Here is a 19,663-nt window from a genome sequence, read left to right on the forward strand (position 1 = left end):
AGTAACTTGTTCTTCGAGGGGATTGGGTCCTCCAATGTATTCCATATCTATGACAGACTCCCAAAGCAGTACCAATGCAAGGAGGTGGGAAAAGAATTTAGAAAACAAAAATTTAGCATGCCCAATCAAATTGCGGAGTAACGGACCTCCTTGCCAAAGGCCAGATCCTGCCCCCGGATGGAATTGAGGGAATAGTGACGTACAAAAGTATGTACCGAAGCCCAGGTGGTTGCATCACAGATGTTTCGAATAGGAACACCCCTCTGCAGGGCAGTAGAGGCAGCCATACCCCTGGTAGAATGGGCCCATAAGCTGACCGGTGGGTCCTTACCCGCCAAGCGGTAACACTCAGAGATAGCCAAAATAATCCAGCGAGACAAAGTCCGTTTCGTCACAGCCTGTCCCAAACGCTTTCCAGCGTAACCAATGAAGAGCTGATCGTCCACTCTGACTCGGGACATGCGTGAAATATAAAAGCTTAACGCTCTCCTAGTATCAAGCCTATGGAGCCTCTCCTCTTCCTTACCAGGATATGGAGGAGGATAAATGCCGGAAGAACAACCTTCTGGCCTAAATGAAATTCCGACACCACCTTCGGAAGAAAAGAAGGACGAACTCTAAGGACAACCCTGTCCTTATGAAACACAGTGAAGGGTGGCTTAACTGAAAGTGCCTGTAACTACTCACTCTGCGAGCGGAAGTGACCTCAACTAAAAATACAGTTTTAAGTGTCGACAGTCTCAAAGGGCAAGAATTTAAAGGCTCAAACGGAGCACCCATAAGAACTTAAGAACAAAGTTCAAATCCCAACCGGGCACCTGGAAAGGTACGGAGGGAACACATTAGTGAGCCCTTTCAGAAACTGAGAAATTTAAGGAATTTTAAAATAGGAACACTCTTCAGACGAGCGCTTAAATATGGACAGCGCCGCCTGGTAACCTTTAATGGTAACCACTTGCAAACCCCTGTGGGCCAAAGAAAGCAAAAAAGACAGAACCATGGGAATGTCACATTCAAAAGGATCCACATTCTGAACTCTGCACCAGTCGCAGAACTTTCTCCAACGGCAATGGAACAGAGACTTAGTTGCCGGCCGCCTGGCCGAGAGTAACACCTCCATCACGTCTTCAGGGAGGTCCCAATCCTTATACCTCAACCTTTCAGAAGCCAAGCGTGAAGATTGAGGAATCTGACCTCTGGATGGAGAGCCTGACCCCCCCTCCCGTGAGAGCAGATCGTCTTGGTAGGGAAGACGACGTGGAGGGCAGATGGACAAGTCTAGAAGGTCCGGGTACCACGTCCTCCGGGCCCAAGCCGGAGCAATGAGGATCATCCAGGAACCGAACCTCCGTAACCTGTGCAGCACTTGCGGGATGACGGGGACTGGAGGAAACGCGTACAGCAGTGGGAATGACCACTCCACCACAAACGCGTCTCCTAAGGCTCCTTTTGGAGGAAATACCCGCGAGCAAAACCTTTCGCACTTCCGGTTGACACTAGAGGTGAAGAGATCCACTTGAGGGGTCCCCCAAAGGGCGAAGATCTCCAGGAGAATCTCCTGAGCCAGCTCCCATTCGTGAGAGATCGAGCTCTGCCTGCTCAGAGCGTCCGCCGTCTCGTTGTCGTTTCCGGGCAGATGAACAGCCGAGATCGAAACTTCCTGCTGGATGGCCCAGAATTCGAGCTGCATCGTCTCCTTGCACAGCGGAAGTGACCCTGCCCCCCCCTTTTTGTTGAGGTAGTGCATGGCCACAGTGTTGTCCGTTAGAATCAGGACACTCTTTCCGTGCACAGTCAGAAAAGGCTTCAGGGCTAGCCTGACGGCCCTCAGCTCCAACAGATTGATATGGAGTCTGGACTCCGACGGAGACCAACGACCGCTGACTGTCAACTCGTTGGCATGAGCTCCCCAACCCATGAGGGATACGTCCGTCACGACCGTCACCTCCGGCCAGGGCAGCCGAAATGGGGCCCCCCCTTCATCAGATTGCCCTCGACGGCCCACCACAGAAGGTCCCGGGCCACCGAGGGCGGCACCTGAACAGGGTCCGACAGCCTGCCGGAGGACTGAGACCACTGGAGCTTGAGTGCCCACTGCAAAGATCTCATCTGCAGACGAGCCTCTGACACCAGAAGAATGCAGGATGCCATGAGGCCGAGCAGTCTCAAGAACTCGGACGCTGAGAGATCCTGGGCAAAATGAAACTTGTGCACCATCTGCTGAATGGCAAGAGCCCTCACCTGAGGAGGAAAACACTGCCCCAGGGACGTGTCGAGCACTACTCCGATGTACTGGAGCCTCTGAGTTGGCGTCAAATGGGACTTCTTTAAATTGAGGGAGAAGCCCAGCCTGTGAAGGGAGTGGCAGTTGACTGACAGATGATCCAGGACTTGCTCGGGGGAGCTCCCCCTGATCAACTAATCGTCCAGGTAGGGGTAAACGTGAATCCCCCCCTTTCCTGAGATGCGCTGCCACCACCACCATGAGCTTGGTGAAAACCCTCAGGGCGGAGGTCAATCCGAACGGCAGGACCCGAAACAAAGTGCGAGTCGCCAACCGCGAACCTCAGGTACTTCTTGTGCTTGGGATGGATCGGCACATGGAAGTAAGCATCCTTGAGGTTGAGACAGTGTCACCATCTTGAACTTGTCCTTCCTGAGGAGTTTGTTCAAACCGCGCAAGTCCGTGATGGGTCTCAATCCCCGTCTTTCTTCGATATCAAAAAATAAGGGGAATACCATCCCTTGTTCTTTTCCCCTACAGGCACCAGTTCTATGGCGCCTTTCTCCAGCAGAGCTTGAATTTCCTGCGCAAGGAGCGGATCCGGACTCTTCAAAGAGAGGCTCCCAGGTGGATTGTTGTGAGGCCTCTGCCGAAAAGGAAGACAGTAGCCGTGGGTTGTGATCTCCAGAACCTACACATCCGAGGTAATGGCTTGCCACTCTACAAGATGATGCGCCAGCCTTCCCCCAACCGGCGAACCATGGGACCTGGCCTCATGACTGAGTGGTAGCGCTGCGGCGTTGCCCGAGGGCAAAGAGGCAACTGCCCGAGCGGCCTTGGCACCTCGAGTACCTTTATTTCAACCTCTGGCACTCTTACGATGGCCTCTTTGACTGCTAGCTCCCCTCGCTTTACTTAAGGAGTAATAGCGAAAGGAACCTCCCCTCCATTGCTGCCCCCTAGGACGAAAAGGCAGAGGTTGGCGAACTGCAGCGCCCAACGACTTTGCTGCAGCTTTGGAGGTCTGCAACCTCTCAAGGCTCTCGTCAGCCTTGCTGCCAAAAAGGTGTTCACCATCAAAGGGCATGTTGAGGAGCCGGGACTGCACATCAGGAGCGAACCCAGACTTCCGCAACCACGCAAACCTGCGCATTACGGTGCTCGCCGTCATGGACCGGCTGACACAATCCGCCAAGTCCAAACCCGACTGAACGGCCTCACACATGGCATCCTTGCCATCATGAACCGGAGGGCTGGTAGGATATGACGCCTGCTTTGCCGGGGCCGTAGCCACCTGCACCACCAAACTCTCTGGAGTGGGGTGCCTAGACAAGTAGCAGGGGTCGCTACTGGCTGGATGGTATTTTTGCGACAAAGACTTGCCCACTGCCGGGAGACTCTCCAGAGCAGTCCAAGCCGCCGCCGCCGCCCTCCTCTGCAGAGCCATATGAAAAGGCAAAACCGGGTCAGTGGGGGGACCGAGATCAAGGATGTCTGTGAGATCATCCTGAACGAACTCCCCTGGGGGAGCTGACCAACCCAAGTACTTGGTGAACCGAGACATAAGGCGCCGATATGAAGAATCGCCATGAGTGCCAGGCTCCGGCCTACAAAACTCCACCTCCAGAGAGGTGTCCAGTCCACTGGCATCATGCAGCGACTGCCGCAGGTCATCAAACTGGCTATGGCCCGAGATAAGTTCATCGGGAACCGTAACCGGAACCAAGGCGCCATCAGAGCCTTCATCACCCTCTGAAATGTACTCCAGGTGGGGAGAGGAAGACCTCTGGGGACAAAAGCAGTGCCTGACCTTAGCCAGAGCCTTTCTAGGGGCAAACCCCGTGCCACGGGGCCCCTCCGACACCACCGCCTTGAAAGGCGTCGAGGGCGCCGAACGAGTCGGCGTCGACAGAAAAGGCGTCGACTTCGAGCGAATCGGTGTCGACGTCAGCTGCAGCGCCGCCAGCATCGGCGGCGTCGACACAGGCCTCGAAGCCGGAGCTCCGAGCGTGTCTCTCGACGACCTAGGCGCAGACCCCCTCGGAGGTGGAGCCTCGAGAGAAATCGTCAACGACCTCGGTGCCACAGGCGTCGATGTCTTCTTCGAAGACGTCACAGGATCACGCGGTCTCGAGCGCGTCGAGGACCGGGACCTGGAACGGGCATGGCGAGAACGGCTACCCTTGTCCGAGCGGGACCTCTCCCGCGAGCCGTGCCGACCACCCGAGCCCGAAGGCGTACGAGCGGTGTCTCTCGACCGGTGCCGACCGACCCCACTCAGAGGCGCGGACGGACCGGTGCCCTGCGATTCAAGAATCGCTAGCATCCTCTTCCCGAAGGAAGCCCATTCCTCCGGTGTCGCTTGCATGGAGGGATAAGCGACCCGCCGACGGTTCCGGGAATGCCTCGAAGAGGCGGAGGAGTGGCGAGACAGACTCCTAGAAGGAGACCCACTGGACTTCCGACGATGATGCGGAGTCGCCCCTCGAGTCATCCGTCGAAAGCCCCGCAGACCTCGACTTCCGGGGCTTAGACACCCGGCCTACCGACAGCTTCTTCTTGCGTTCCCGCAAGGCCTTTGCCGTGAGCGACTGGCAGTCGACACAGTCGTCTGTATCGTGGGCCTCCCCGAGGCACCAGAGGCAGGCGTCGTGCGAGTCCGTGACCAACATCTTGGACCCACAGTCCCCGCATTTCTTGAAGCCCGGACGCGGGGTTGAAGACGAAGAAGACATCGCCACGAACGGGTCTTCACAACAAACCGAACAGGTTCAACGAACCGAGAATTGAAAACAGCAAACTCCAACGAGTCGAGGCGTACCGAGATTCACGAAGCGAACATGTTCGCGGAAAAAACAGAACTGAGGCTATGGGCGTTCTGCGTCCTACTTATCACATCGGGTGACGTCGGCCGTCGGAGGAGGTCCTCGGGGACGGCGCATCGACGTCATCGACGCAGGACGTCAAAGATTTTCCGAAGCAGCACAGCTGTGGACATTACCTGTCATGTATATGGAATACGTCGGAGGACCCAATCCCCTTGAAGCCAACATTCACTGAGGCGAGAAATTCTCTAAAGAGGCTCTCATTTTATGTGGTGTCCCGCAGGAGGCGAGCCCGTCACCACTCCTTGTCAACCTCTACCTGAGGTATCGCTGCATAGTGGCCGATAAAATCAGAGCTTACTTTACGAACTACGCAGATGACACCCAGCTGGTGGTGGAACTGAGTGGCAATTACATCAAGGACAGTGCCAAAGTGGCGACGTTATACAATACCATTGAGAAATGGATGGAAAAGAACTGGCTGTGCCTCAATGGCAGCAAAACAGATGATTTTTGGATCTCACCAGGCTCGAGCTAAGTTGGGACCAGAATATGATTCTGGTAACATCAAATACTCCACCATTCAGGTATCAGGGAAAGTGAAAAACCTCGGGCTCTTCCTGGAGTGTTCATTGGGTGCAGGCGCACAGGTCCATTACTTGCATAAGAACTGCCTATACCATTTATGTCTCCTCAGAGCAATACAACCATTCCTGACTGAAGAGAATTTTGCCACCATCACAAGGGCCACCATCCTGTCTTGTCTTGACTACAGTAACGGGTTACTGCTAGGCGCAAACAAGAGCGGATTAGCAAAATGTCAAGTTATTGAAAATAAAGCAGTCACAACAGTAAAAAGGAACAAAAAAAGTGAACAAATCACAGCGGATAGAAGAGCCCTAACACTGGCTGACAGTGGAGGACAGGATCCAGTCCAAATCCATGACCCTGGTACACAGATGGTTGCACGGGAAAGCACAGGCGTACCTAAAGGAAAGAATCACCCAACATGTACCCAGGCACTCTCTAAGATCAGAGGCTCTGGGTCAGATCTCAGTTTCAGCCCATAAACGATCCAATGGCCTGGGGAGAGCATTCCCAGTACTAGCAGCACAAAACTGGAACAACCTTCCATTACGTCTCAGAATCCAATTATATAGCTTTCAGGAAAAGCTTGAAAACACACCTCTTCAAAGAAAGGGTAGGCATTCCCAGCTCAGTTAGGACATGTTAGGTAAGGGCCACCTTTGTCCTGTAGACTACATGTTTGTAACCTGTGTTTGTGTTTCTGTGTCCTGATGCCTGCAGGCTTTCAGCGCATTATAAATCAAATAAATAAATGTCCAGTTTGGGGGAATGTCAGAGGGGGGGGGGGTAACTCTGGACAAACCTTTGTTTAAGAAAGTTTTATCCAAATCCGTCCAGCAAGTCAAGTTATTATTTAGCCTCTCTCAGCCTCTCTCTGCTGCAAAGAACCCAGAGCGATAAAGGTTTTTAAGGAGAATGGCCAACCCAGTTCTCTGTCAAATAGTTTAAATACTACTGAATGGATTGATCCCAAACCAGTTAAGAAATTTAAGTCCACGCTTTGCACCCAAGTTGTCTCTCGTTTGGTCCAAATTTGCCGAGCAGATTTCGCACACCGGAAGTTTAAAAAAAAATTCACTTTTTCTCTGTGGGACAATGAATAGGATGAAAACTGTAAGGTTTTTTTTTTGGTTTTTTCAGTAACTTTCATTTTATAACGCTTTATTCCAAAAATGTGCAGTTTGGCAAACTTAATGTTTTGATAATTTCATACAAATCCATCCAGCAAGTCAAAACTTAATAGCAATAGATTTTTGGGACAAAATGGCTGCTTTTTCATTTATGAAATGCCTCTCAGCCTCCCTGCTGCAAAGCTCCCTGCTGCAAAGCACCACCTATTTTTTGGTGGAAGGGTGCATCCCCTTACACGTCAACTATTTAAAAAAAATACTGGATGCCAATACCCCAGACCCCAAAAGGATTGAGAGTCAATGCTTTGTGCCCAAGTTTTTTCAGACCGTGTCCAATTCCATCCAGCAGTTTTCACTGCGTGGTCTGGCAAAGAGAAAATGAATGAGGACTAGGCCGAAAGCTCTTTTTTAGTTTTCTTATTAACTTTTGTATTTTTTAATGAAGCTTTCCCAAAATTCCCAGTCTGGGGCGGGGCCATGCGTACAAAATTGTCTGCAAAATCAGCCAAATTCATTGTACAAGTCAAAAATGTAATCAGCAATGCAGTTATTTACTTTCTTATGGAACGCTCACCTTAACTATAGTTATTCAAATGGATTTTGCCAACTATTTGTTTCAAACATTAGGACAAGTATGCACATTTTCAAAACGTATTTCTGCAATTTTCCAAACTCACCCGCGAGCTAGAGTTATCCATCGGGCAGTCATATTTGATGAGCCAATTGTCATTGCCTCGATCTGCAGTGAAATACATGAACAATATTTTAGACTGACTTTGCACGATTACTGCACGCAATAGTGTTTGGTAACACAAAAGCACAGAAAGATAAAGTACACATGCACTGGTTTTAAAAACGGAGGAATATGATCTTATGACAAGAACAGGACGTAAGGTACAGCCTGGGCTTACAGCGATTCATCTACACAGGACATTTCTAGACAGATGGGCTTTTTTAATATAAACATAAAGAGATTGACCATTTTTTAATATAAACGTAAAGAGATTGACCAATCAATTCACCAACGGGCCAACCTGATAAGGCAAAACTAATTACAGTTGCACATTTGAGAGTTGGCACCGTTGTTTAATAAGTAGCAGTCTCCTCTTTGATGAATCACCCATAAACACATAGGAAAAACAGAGAATCGTCTGGGATTTTAGATGCCAGAGGATTTCTCGCTGCACAATAGAACATTTCCACAAACACAAACTAAACAAAAACTGATTCAATACAAAATGTCCAATAAAGTTTTTATTCTAGCTCATACCCAGGTCATAGGACAGGGGAAACAGGAAAAAGCTCCAGCAAAGGGGGCAGAACTAAATAGCCCATAAACCAATAGAGCTTGAATAAAGTTGGCTATAAAAAACCCCATCAATAACAAAAAAGAAAAAAAGTTATCATACAAGCAGGGCAGTTTCAGAGTGGACTGGAGACCAGTCAGAAAGGGACAACTGTAAGCAGACCTTGAAAGCTGGGCGACGAGTGAACCACTAATGCTGAGTCGTAAGAGGAAGTGCGGACCTGGAAGTCTTAGTTGGACCACTCTGTGCATTCCTGCACCTGGCTGACATGCAGAGAGGCTGACAGCAGTAGCCCCTGAATCCCTGCACCTGAGGGCCACACAAAGACTCCAAACCCCAAAATCAAAGTGGAAAAGTGTGTGGGACCCCCCACCACCCCCAAAAAGCATTCCAACCAAGAGGACTTTCAAATCTGACCATGGGTGCAGTGGTTTAAATCCATCCCTCAAGTTACTATGCAATCCTGGTAAGGAATTGTGCAATTGCCACAATGTGGGATTGAAAGAATACACATTTATTTTTACCACAGGAAATGTTAGATTAAGAACGAACTTCTATGGAAATCTAGGGAACACAATGGGACCAACAACTTGTTTGCACCATGAAACCTCAACAGAAAGAGGAAGGAGGGACAAAGTGAGCAAAACAATATATATTTTCCTATTTCCTGCTTTGCATAGCATTGCATACTGGGGGGTAGTCGTTTTAGAGCACTTTTTGGTAAACGTATGTTGAAATTAGCAATTATTACCAAACAATTGTGCTACTCAATATGCGATCTGAGAAGGATACAAAAAATGAGAAGGCCTGGCAGGTTTTCGAGCCTTTGTCCATGCAGCCGTTCCTCCACCAAGCTAAGAGCCATCCATCCAATAGTGTGAGGAATGCTTTCCGAAAGTCACTTTGCAGGACATGGTACGCCCCAGCCAAGAAACAAATGCTTGTCCCATAGGCTAATTTTACCCTTGGTGTTGGAGGGAAAAATGTTGGAGCAACTCCTACAGGATCTATTTGAGCCTGCCACTATAATGCAAAAAGTATAACTAACCATGTCAGTGTGAGGTATACCAAAACAATCACATGGTCTTACTAAGAGGACATAGGGTACTACTCCATTTCCAGTTCGCTACCAAACAGTTTCAGGGATATAACCCTCTGCCAACTATCTTCAAACATAGCGCTTGTGCTGGTGATGCCTGTCCGGCTACCGTTATCAAAAACGCAATTAATCATCTTGCGCCTTTAATTACTAATATGATTAATTCCTCCTTTACCTCCTCAGATGTTCCTCAGTGCTTAAAGGAAGTATGGATTACAGCCATACTGAAGAAAGAATCACATGATCCAGAGATTGCAGGTACCTACCACCCCATCACTAGTGTTCCTTTTTTTATTGAAGGTTCTTGATAGGGTGGCTTACCCCAAACTACAAGAGCACATTGAAAAACACTGTTTATTGGGCGTCTGTCACTCAGATTTTTGTGCTATGAATGGCACAGAGACCTCAATGTTTAACTAGCTGCGATTATGGATGGTGGCAGGATTGCTCTGCTTAGGTTAGGTTACTTGACCTCTCCGCAGCATTTGATCTAGTAGATCATTAATTTCTGCTTGAGACGTTAGGGAAGAACGTGAATTGTTCAGATTCTACCATTGCATGGGTGGCATCTTTTCTGGGTCCTCGTACAGCTAGTGTGCCTAGTATGGGATTTCAGCCTCCCCCCAGCTCAAGACAAGTGGCAGCCCTCAGAGTGCATGTCTTTATTTAACGTATACATGCACCCGCTATTTGACCTGCTGGATGGCGTCAGCATTCAGTATACTATGCCAACGACACCCAGCTGGTCTTCAAGCTAACAGGGAACCATGAGCTGGATACTGCTACTGTTAAAGGGACATATTATCTTAACCATAATTGGATGATCGTAAACCCGCTTGCTCTGAATAACGATCAGCATGAGCTGATGATTGTGGGCTCAGACAAATGGTTGTAAATGTTGGAGGTAAAATATAGTCATTTTAAAATTTCAAACTTGATTATTTAGGTCAGCCCCTTTGTGAAGATCCTAGTGGTCCTCCTTGACTCAGGACTTTCCAAAAACAATGTGAAAACGCTCCATATAGCCCAGAGTTGTGTAGAGCAGTGTGGGCGATGGGCATAAGGGACCATATAACAGAGCTAAGGCATTCTCTACGTTTGTTTCCTGTGTACCATCGAATATCCCACAAGATTCTTACTCTCACTTATAAATGCATGTCGGGTAAGGCACCAGAGTATTTGACAAGACGCCTACATAGGATCCCTGTCATGAAAATGTTACGCTCCAATGGATCCAACAGATTAGTAATTTCTGAAATACAAAGTTAACAACTTTGGTGGCACTAGTTTTAACATGTGTGCACCAAGTCTAGAGAACGCCCTTCCCAACAAACGCAGTGCCCCATGTCTTGCCAATTTGAAAAGAGCCATAAAGACTCATTTTTTTAACTCAAAGGAATAGGTTACTCACCCTTCGGTCTGATGTCTGGCTCCTGATTTTATTTTTTTATCTGTATCTGTACCTGTACGTGATTTGTTTGGCATTTTTGTGCACACTGAGGCATCTGTGCGTGATGAGAAACTAAATAATAATATTATTATTATAACTAATACACAGTCACTAAGTGTTTAGGGTGCCTGAGTGGGCTTTTGCAACTTCCCCTTGGGTTGATTGATTGTGCAAATAGTGCAGTGTCTGCTTCCTAGCCTCTGCTGGGATGTAGACACAGAACATAGCTAAGAGCAAGTATGTAGGATTCCGGTTACCTTCGGGACTACCCAAAACAATTACCAGCATGAAGTTCCCTCTCCCGTCAGATGCTGTTCTCACCCTTCTGGTCTTGAGCCTGAAACCTTCTCACAACAGTCTGGCCAAACTCCAAACTGCCCATTATTGGTTGGGTCATTTCCCCTTAAACTTTGGGAATAGGAATGATCAGGCTTCCTCGATTCCACCTTCATACAGGCATGCTCTTTCTTCTGAGCATTACTCATGTGTTGTGTCTTCTCCAGATTTCCGCGCTTATTAATTTCATGAGGATGGCAGGCTAAGGGCTTAATGACCCACCACCATTTTAGGGTCGGATCAGACTCAGATAAGCACTGCACAGCTCGGCACAATGGCTCAATGCATCACTAATCAAGGTCTATGTAACTTCACTTGTGTAGTGCTGTATTGCTCCAGTGCCCCAATCTTGCCGAATCTATGGTGAACATTTGCAGTTTTGCGAGGGGTCGTCCTGCTTCACTGTAAGAACTAAGTGGTGCAGGCATGCAAGCTGCTAGCATGCTTGGATGTCAAACAATGGGGTTTACAGCATTTCTGATGGTGCAGTCCCAAGTCACTGGTTTTACTATGTAATCCCTGTATTCCGTTCTAAATTTATTTCTGCCTCCACTACTGGTATTGCCCTTACAACCAAGGTGGGGGGCGGAGGGGGCAAGGAGGGAGGACAATGATGAGGGAAGTTCTGGGGGAATCCACCATAAACAGCCTCCAGGGGTTAGTCCCACTCCCTCAACCCCAACAGCTCCTTGGTCCTCCTCAACCTGCACCTTCATCACATAATCCATAGCTTGATGGCAAGGCCTTAGGAAACTAATCAATTCTTTTTTTAATAATAAAAAAAAAAAAAATATTCCTCTCATAGGTTTGTCTTCTTGATGCAGTGCATCACTCATCACATCTTCCTACTACATCAACGGCATGAATGCAATTAAATGCATTCAAACATTAATTCTAACTAACTTCCATCTCTCCATCACCAACACCCTGGACATCCTTGCCCTTGTCCAAGGATCCATGGTATGAGTCTGACTTAGCTGCTTTGAAACGAAAGTGCAAAACGGAAGTGGCAGACCTCTAGCTCATCCCCAGACAAACCGGCCTGCCGTCTTTCCATCTGCTCCAAGAAAAGAGCTCATGTCCAAGCTCGCATCTCTAGAGCCACACAACACGGCTGAACTCTAAAATCTGCCAATCTTTCCGCAGACTCTTCTCCTCCTCCCTCCCAGGCCTTCTGCTCTGCACTGGCCTCCCACTTTCCCTCCAAAACTCGACATCCTGTCCTCTCTGTCATCTGCTCCCCCACCCCCACCTCCCTCCTTTACCTCTTCAGGCCCTCCCCCACCCCATACTCTCCCTCCCTCGCTCCCATTGCAACAGATGAGATCTCGACAGTTGTCCGCACTATTAAAGTCTCCGCTAAACAGGTGTTACCCTGCTCCTCCACAACCATCAAGGACAACATCGACACTCTCGCCCCTGCCTTGGCTGACCTCTGCAACCACTCTTGCCACAGGATCTTCCCCTCAAGCACTTTCTTGTGCACCCTCTCCTAAAAAAGCCATCTGCTGAGCAATCTAGCCCGGCTAACTATTGACCTATCTCTATCACCCCTTTCTTGGGTAAATTCACACAGAAGCTTGTCATTCCCCAGCTGACCATCCACACCAAATAGGCTGTTTGCCTCCATGACCACCAGTCTGGTTTCAGGGCATTGAAACTGCTCTCCTGAATACCCGAGAATACCTACTCTCTAATCTGAACTCTGATCCTCCTCGATTATTCCTCTGCTTTTGACACTGTCAACTACTCCATCCTCAAACAGTCTGTGTGATACCCTAGGTATCACGGACAGGCCCACTGGTGTGGCTTTCCTCTCTTCCTCTCCAACAGATCCTCCCAAGTTCAAATGGGTCCCTTTCTCTCCTCCACCTCAATCTCTACCTCTGGCGTCCCTCAGGGATCTATCCTATCGCTATGGATCTTCTTCAAACATCTACCTGGCCCCTCGGATCTCCACCTACTCCCTTCATTACCAGTTTTAGGCCGATTACACACCCACTCCCTTTACGGCTGCCTTCCCCTACCTCCTCTTCCTGCCTTATACCAGACTGCCTGACTGCTATTCAGGCATGATGCTCTGCCAATGATCTCTGCCTCAACGCCAGCACGACCGATCCTTCTCATTGGGATGCCTGCTCCTAGTTTCCCCCTCACTCTCTGGCCCGATTCATTGGGTACTCTCCCCTCACCCACTTGTGAGGCAAAAAAACCTTGGGATCATCTTTGACTCCTCTCGCTCTCTCTCTCTCTCCACCTCTCCACACATCACAGACCTTGCCAAGTCCAATTTTCAGCTTCATCCCCTCAGGGGCATTCTACCTTTCCTCACCTTCCCCCAGAAGCTCAATATCTCCAGAGCCGGCACCCTGGTTCTCTCTAGGCTGGACTATTGGACTAGCCTCTTGCTTAACCTTCCTCTTTCCTCCCTTCGCCTCCTCCAACTAATCCAGAATAGGACTGCAAGACTCATCATTGACCTCAAGCCCAGGGACCACATCTCTCCAGCCCTAAAATCTCTACACTGGCTACTGGTGGCTGCAAGTATCAAATCCTAAACCTTTGCATCATTCAAAAGGCTGTCTGGTGCCTGGGACCTCTAAATCCAGCTTTCCCTCCGGAAATACCTCCCAGGCAGAATCCTTTGGCCTGCTGAGAGTTGGAGACAGAAAACCAAATGTTTCTCCAAGCAGAGTGAGAGGTAGCTCCCTCTCCTCGGCTGGTGCCTCCCTCTGGAACAGCCTCCCTCTTCCATCAGACTTGAGCCGGATCTTCTCAAGTTCCAGAAACTTCCCAAGACCTTTTTCTCATCCTCCTTTCCTCTCCCCCTCCCGTGCTAAACTCTCCACCTGCCGCTGCGACTGGGGCCTGGTCCCTTCAGTGTCATACGGGGACCAGACCACGCCACACCAGTCCCTCCCGGCATCCTTTGTCAGCACTTGCCCTCTGGCACCCTCTCCAGGACTATCCCAACCCAGGCCACCTTTCCACTGCGCTCTTCCCTCTAACCCCCGAGCCCTTCCACGGGAACCTCCTGATCCCATATGTGAGGCCAAGAACCTCAGGGTCATCTTCGACTCCACGCTTTCCTTTTCTCCACACATCTCTGACGTTTCTAAGAAGTCAAACTACCAACTGCACCTCCTCAGAGGTTTTCTTCCTATCCTCTCCTTCCCCCCAGAAGATCACTGTCTCTAGAGCTCTGGTTCTCTGTAGGCTGGACTACTGCAATAGCCTCTTTCTAAATCTGCCTGCTACTAATCTCAGCCCTCTGCAACTCATCCAGATAAGGACTGCAAAACTTGTCCTTGGCCTCAAGCCCAGGGATTGTAGGCCTCCAGCCCTAAAATTTCTTCATTGGCTCCCAGTGGCTGCAAGGATTCAGTTCAAGACCCTCTGCATTGTCCATAAGGCCTTCTGGGGCCTGGGTCTGCAATACCTTCAACTCTCCCTTCAGAAATACCTTCCTACTTGAGCTCTTCGCTCCTCGAACGCCCTAAGGGTCAGTCGCTTCTCCAAGCAACTAGTTGTTGTTAGATCTTTCTTCGACTGGGGCCTCCCTCTGGAACAGCTTCCCTACCGCTCTGACATTTGAGAACCATCTTCGGTTCCGGAAGCACCTCAAGACCTTCCGCTTTGATTCTGCCTTCTATCTTCCTCTCCCCTGCTGATCTGTCCATTTCTGCACTGGGCACCTGGCGACGCTCTGAATTCGGGCCCAGATCCCTGCCCACCCAGCTGCATACCCACACTGCCTCCTCTCAACCCTTGCACTTGGGTCTGTATCTGAAACCCTACAGTCCCCTTACCGGCACTTATCAGACACCCGTTATCTGCGCTTAATTCTAGCACTTGCCACCTGCAGGACCTGTTTTGATCATGTGTTCAGCACTTTCCACTCCTCCCCTGCCCCTTGCACTTCCCCTTCCCTCTCCACTGCACTTGCATGTTCTTAATGTCAATGGGCTTAGTAAGATTGTCGTCTTGTCTTCCTTTGTACCCCTCCCTTGCCTCGTTGCACCTTGAAACACTTGTGTATGGGCGCACTATAAATAAAATATCATATATCCTATCACTTGCCCACACCTCACCCGTGGGGGTACCCTACTCTTGCACTTCTCCCTCTTCCCCCGACCCCCTTGCACTTTCTCACCTTGTCATGCACTTGCACGGTAGGATTGTCACAAAGCCAATATAACAGTTTCTTTGTTCTTTGTTGTTGTATTCTTACGATTCCCATGTCCACCCCCACACCCCACCCATCCTTTCATGTGGCGTCTGGAAACACCTGTGTATAGGCGCCTTACAAATATCCAATGAAATAAATAAAATGGAAGTTGTGGTGGTTACCAGTGTTCCTTATGATATAGTCTAGAACTACCAGTCTCTCAAACTGCAACTGCAACTGACGATTTGTGTTTTCTGGGAGAGGTTCAGCCTCAAACCTCCTTAGCCAATAATCGGCATCTTTGTAGCCCTCGACAAACAGCTGGAATGAGCCAACCTGGGGATTTAAGAGGAAATTCAATAGATCAAATAAAGAAGGATGAAAAAGTCTCAAAATAAACTCAATGTGAAAATGTAGAATAAGCTTGCATATTATCTGCCATAAAAAAGGTACAAGAAAGTTGTGTTACATTCAACATTTTCTTTCACAGAAATTTAAATCTTCATGTACACAGTAGAAATTATAAAAGTGGACTTTTGTTTTAGACTTTGAGTCAACTGAAGCAGTTAATTTCAAGTGCAAGCTTAGACACCAAACAAATATAAAAAGCAACCTCAAATTACAATAATTCCTTCTGCTGCTTTTAAGAACCAAAATCAGCATAAAAAGAAACAAGTTTGTTTTTACAGTGCAAAGCGGAATCACTCTGAATTGAAGGAACCGCTTAGGCAGCATGAGACTTGGTTTCATACCTTTGGCGGTAGACCAATACGGTGAAACCTTTGTCCAACCTTCGGCACTTTCTCCAGTGCAAGCTTTTTCCCCCTTGACTTCACACGATCAATGGCACTATAATTAAATGTCTCGCTGGCAAGGTGAACAACCTAGAAGGACATAGTAAATAGTTGTTAATCCTCTGGTCTACTCTATGTTTGTGTCTACAAGCCACATCTCCTCTGGACAGTAAGACTAGCAAAATAATTTATTTCAAGATCCATTTCCCTACGCTTGGTAATCATTTTGAAAAGTTACCCAAGTATAGGGAAATGCATTATTTTAATTTTCTTCTGGGAGACCAGAGGATTTAAATGTCAATCCAAACAGAATTCCAGCAGAACACCTATAGCCACATCTCAGTGTGTATTTGATGTTTGGTAATTTTAGAATATGCAGAAGGGTTCAGTTGAACCTTTAGTTCGATATGCACAACAAGTTATATTCAACGTTTGCCCCAAAATACATCCACAGACTCTACAGAAATGATCTGATTTCCAATCGACTTGCACAACACAAAGCAGAAGGCCCTCAATATAACTAACCTGCCACAATGTGATTGAAGCACGCACCAGAATTGGCATCACCCTCTGACCCCAAATCCTCATCCCCACCACTTACCAGAAATAATGAGCTTACCAAATCACACAGGATGCTTCAACAGAACTGTCAAGGTGTTATATATCTGACAAAACCAAAAACATTTCATACTGTGCACTTTTAAAATTGTACTTTTAAAGCTTGCTCAATTACCTGAATATTTTTTTCAAACTTACTAAGTCCCACTTTAAAACTCCTTGCACTCAATTTTGTGGACACACTATGTGCAATAGTGTTACGTTAGTAATGCATGCTTTTATAAAAATGTAGTTAACAGAACTGCTAAAATTGTAAATGGTTTTGAATGGGTACATTATGTGTCTGTTCTGCTCCTCAATCTGTTTTCCTAGAGATAAGGTGCCCTTCCAGAAAACTACATGAGCCTATAGTCTGGTCCAGATAAACACTGAGCACAAAACCGGATGGTCATCAGAAGATCCCCCTCGGGCCGAAGTCCAACCCAACAGTTTGCACTCGAGGTTCCCCAGAAAGAGGCTAAGGAAAATAAGTCTCATCAAGTGATACCCAAAGTGGCTAGAGCGCACATTCACAAACACATGCCAAACACCATAAAATGGCAGACAAAGGGCGAGAAGAGCGAGAAAAATGGTGGGCAGTCCTGCGAAACCGCCAACAAGCTCTGGATCAGCTCCTCTAATTACACTAGTTTTCGTGGAAATCCCAGGACCTTCAGGCTTTTCTTTGGGATCCCTCCTCTCCCACATTTCAATGGTCGGTGCCCACGAGGTTGCCCCTACCATCCACAGTGAACTAGGTGCAGATGTATCTGGACGATTCAGGCTTTCGGGGAGAGGTTCAACCTCAAATGTGAGGGCCATCGAGGGTTCCTGTCACTGCAGTGTCATGGGTTTGAGCACATCTGCAGTCCTCTCAAATGCATCCGGTGAAGGAATACTTTTTCATTAAATTACAGATAATGGAGTTGCCAGAGAGGAGGGGCCATTTGCATTACATCACCCAAGAGATGCTCACCAGCCTCCCATGCCGGTGCAAGGAAGCACTCCTCAGCAGTGTGCTGGTATCAAACCAATTACACCTCAGGATGCAATGCCCATCGCTCGCCACAGTCAGGACCTGTACAGACTCAAGTCGACCCGGATGCAGTTGGAAGCACCGACCGCGTGACCACCACTGCCGCCATTGGAACCTCATCACCCCTGCCTCCACTTACGCCTACAGCTTATTTGGGAATTGCCGACGGGCCCGAAGAGGGCCTGCCATCGTCAGATAGAGCCATCCATGAGAAGGCAGAGATGCACTTTTAGCCACTATAAGTCAGAGGATCTGGGAGTTGTCTGTTGGATTCGAGCAATTCCTGCCCAAGGATTTGCACGTTTATTTCTTGGTCGGACTAGCAAAGACGCATCAGGTAGCGCAAAATATCCTGCAGGCTGCTGTGGACCATATCAATACGGCAGCTACGGGGGATACCGATGAGCGTGGACATAGGGCGCAAGGCATATATGAGACCAACCAAATTCAAGAGAAAATCCTGTATATCCCATTTGATGGGACAGACCCCTCAACTCAAAACCAAGGAGGAGTTGAAGACAAAGAACAGCATGTGTACCAATCCCCAGCAGAAGCCCATTCTCACTTCCCAGCTGAAGTAGAGGTTGCAATATTTCAGGGTTTCTGGTTCCAGGAGCGAGAGCTCGTCAGCAGGATAGGTCATCTTTGCACCACCACAGAAAACCGCAGCGTTCCACCCACAGAGGGTTCAACCAAGTCTCTTCCTCCACCCCAACTGAGGCCAAGTCCAAGCATGATGGGGTTGTTCAAATTCTGATCACTCATGTAGGGTCAGGTGATGGAAGAGTATCGCTTGTGGCGGGTCAGAAGAAAGAATCGTCAGACACAACACAGACATTTTTAAGTGTTTTTATTTTAAATCATCAGAACAGTGCTATCTTGCCCTATTGCTATAGGGAAGTTCCTTTACCTAACTAAATTAAACTAAGGTGCTCGTCTGTAGTCAGGAAGTCTAAAAATAAAAAAAAGTGTCCTCAGTCTGACCCTACCACGAATACCAACTAACCTCGGTCCAAAAGAATTTCTCTCTTCTGGTGGGCTACCCTTTGCCTTTTTGTCTTGCGGCTTCTTCCAAGGTTTTCTTGTTTCACATAAGTTTAATATATAAATGTCTCTTGTATCCCAAAAGCTACTCCCTGGGACGATCTCTTTTAATGTAATGTCTCTTTCCTGATCAAATGAACTTTAATATTCTTCTCTGTAGTATAGTCTCGAGTTGTGTCTTTAACTTATTAGTTTTTAAACTTTCCCCATCTCCAAGATGGCTTTATCAAGTTCCTTCCTTCTTGATGTACTTCGCTATGCACTTCCAACTCCCAGTAGTTTCCCCAACTTCTCTTAAAGAGGTCTCCCCACTTTTTAACATTTGTCACCCTGGAAATCCCTTCTTGGAGTTTCCTCTACCCCCCGCTCCCGCTAATAGTTTTCACTCAATAATTCACAGCCTTTTCCTTGTTTTAGGCTTTTGGATATCTCCTCAGATGCCCATTTCTGCTCATTCATTATTCTGCTCCTACACTTACCACAATAAGTATCTTTGCCTATTTATTTGCTCTCCCGGCAGCCACCCACTCTTGCAGGTACAGGGCTGTGCTGGATCAGCCATAGGTGCCTTTGGGGGCCTCTGGACATGCTCGGGTAGGTCAATTTCCTCCCTTCGTTTTCATTTCTTGGTTGCTTTGGTTTCTGATTCTCTCTTGGGTTTTCAGTCTCTTTGGTCTCATCTTCTCAGCAATTCGCTGCGTTCCCTGAAGGACGGCTGGTGTAAGCTTTCCTCACTGGTTATCAACCAGGTTTCAATGTAGTTAGGAGGGCCCCGGGCACACCACCTCAATCGTCACGCCACCTCTTCGGACGGTTCCTCTGCTTCAGTCCCTACAACTGTTCTCCTGCTGTCTACTACAGTGGTCTTCCAGCAGCTCCAAATTGCCTTCCCAGCATCTCAGAGTTAACTGAGCTCTGCCTCTACTTGGCATTCTGATAACAGGGGGCTTTGCTTGCGCACCATTCTCTCTCCACCGATTAAACCTCCTTGTCTGGTTTTCATACCCATTTCTTCTTAAAGTGATATCTCCCTTATGTTGGTTCCCACATTATCTACAAGCAAAC

General features: G+C 48.1%; 1 protein-coding gene across 3 annotated transcripts in view; it reads right to left on the bottom strand.

Moving 5' to 3' along the window:
• Window positions 1–19,663, bottom strand: part of PI4K2A (phosphatidylinositol 4-kinase type 2 alpha) — a 362,467-nt gene that overhangs the window by 218,083 nt on the left and 124,721 nt on the right. For all 3 annotated transcript variants that reach the window (XM_069611565.1, XM_069611564.1, XM_069611566.1), the window contains exons 3-5: window positions 15,880–16,011; window positions 15,310–15,463; window positions 7,445–7,506 (exon numbers count right to left, since the gene is read on the bottom strand). In XM_069611565.1, coding sequence (XP_069467666.1) covers window positions 7,445–7,506; window positions 15,310–15,463; window positions 15,880–16,011 — 348 coding nt within the window. The remainder of the gene's footprint in view (window positions 1–7,444; window positions 7,507–15,309; window positions 15,464–15,879; window positions 16,012–19,663) is intronic.

Source organism: Ambystoma mexicanum, chromosome 8 (genome assembly GCF_040938575.1).
Source record: "Ambystoma mexicanum isolate Mex_15411 chromosome 8, UKY_AmexF1_1, whole genome shotgun sequence".
NCBI classification, from domain to species: Eukaryota; Metazoa; Chordata; class Amphibia; order Caudata; family Ambystomatidae; genus Ambystoma; species Ambystoma mexicanum.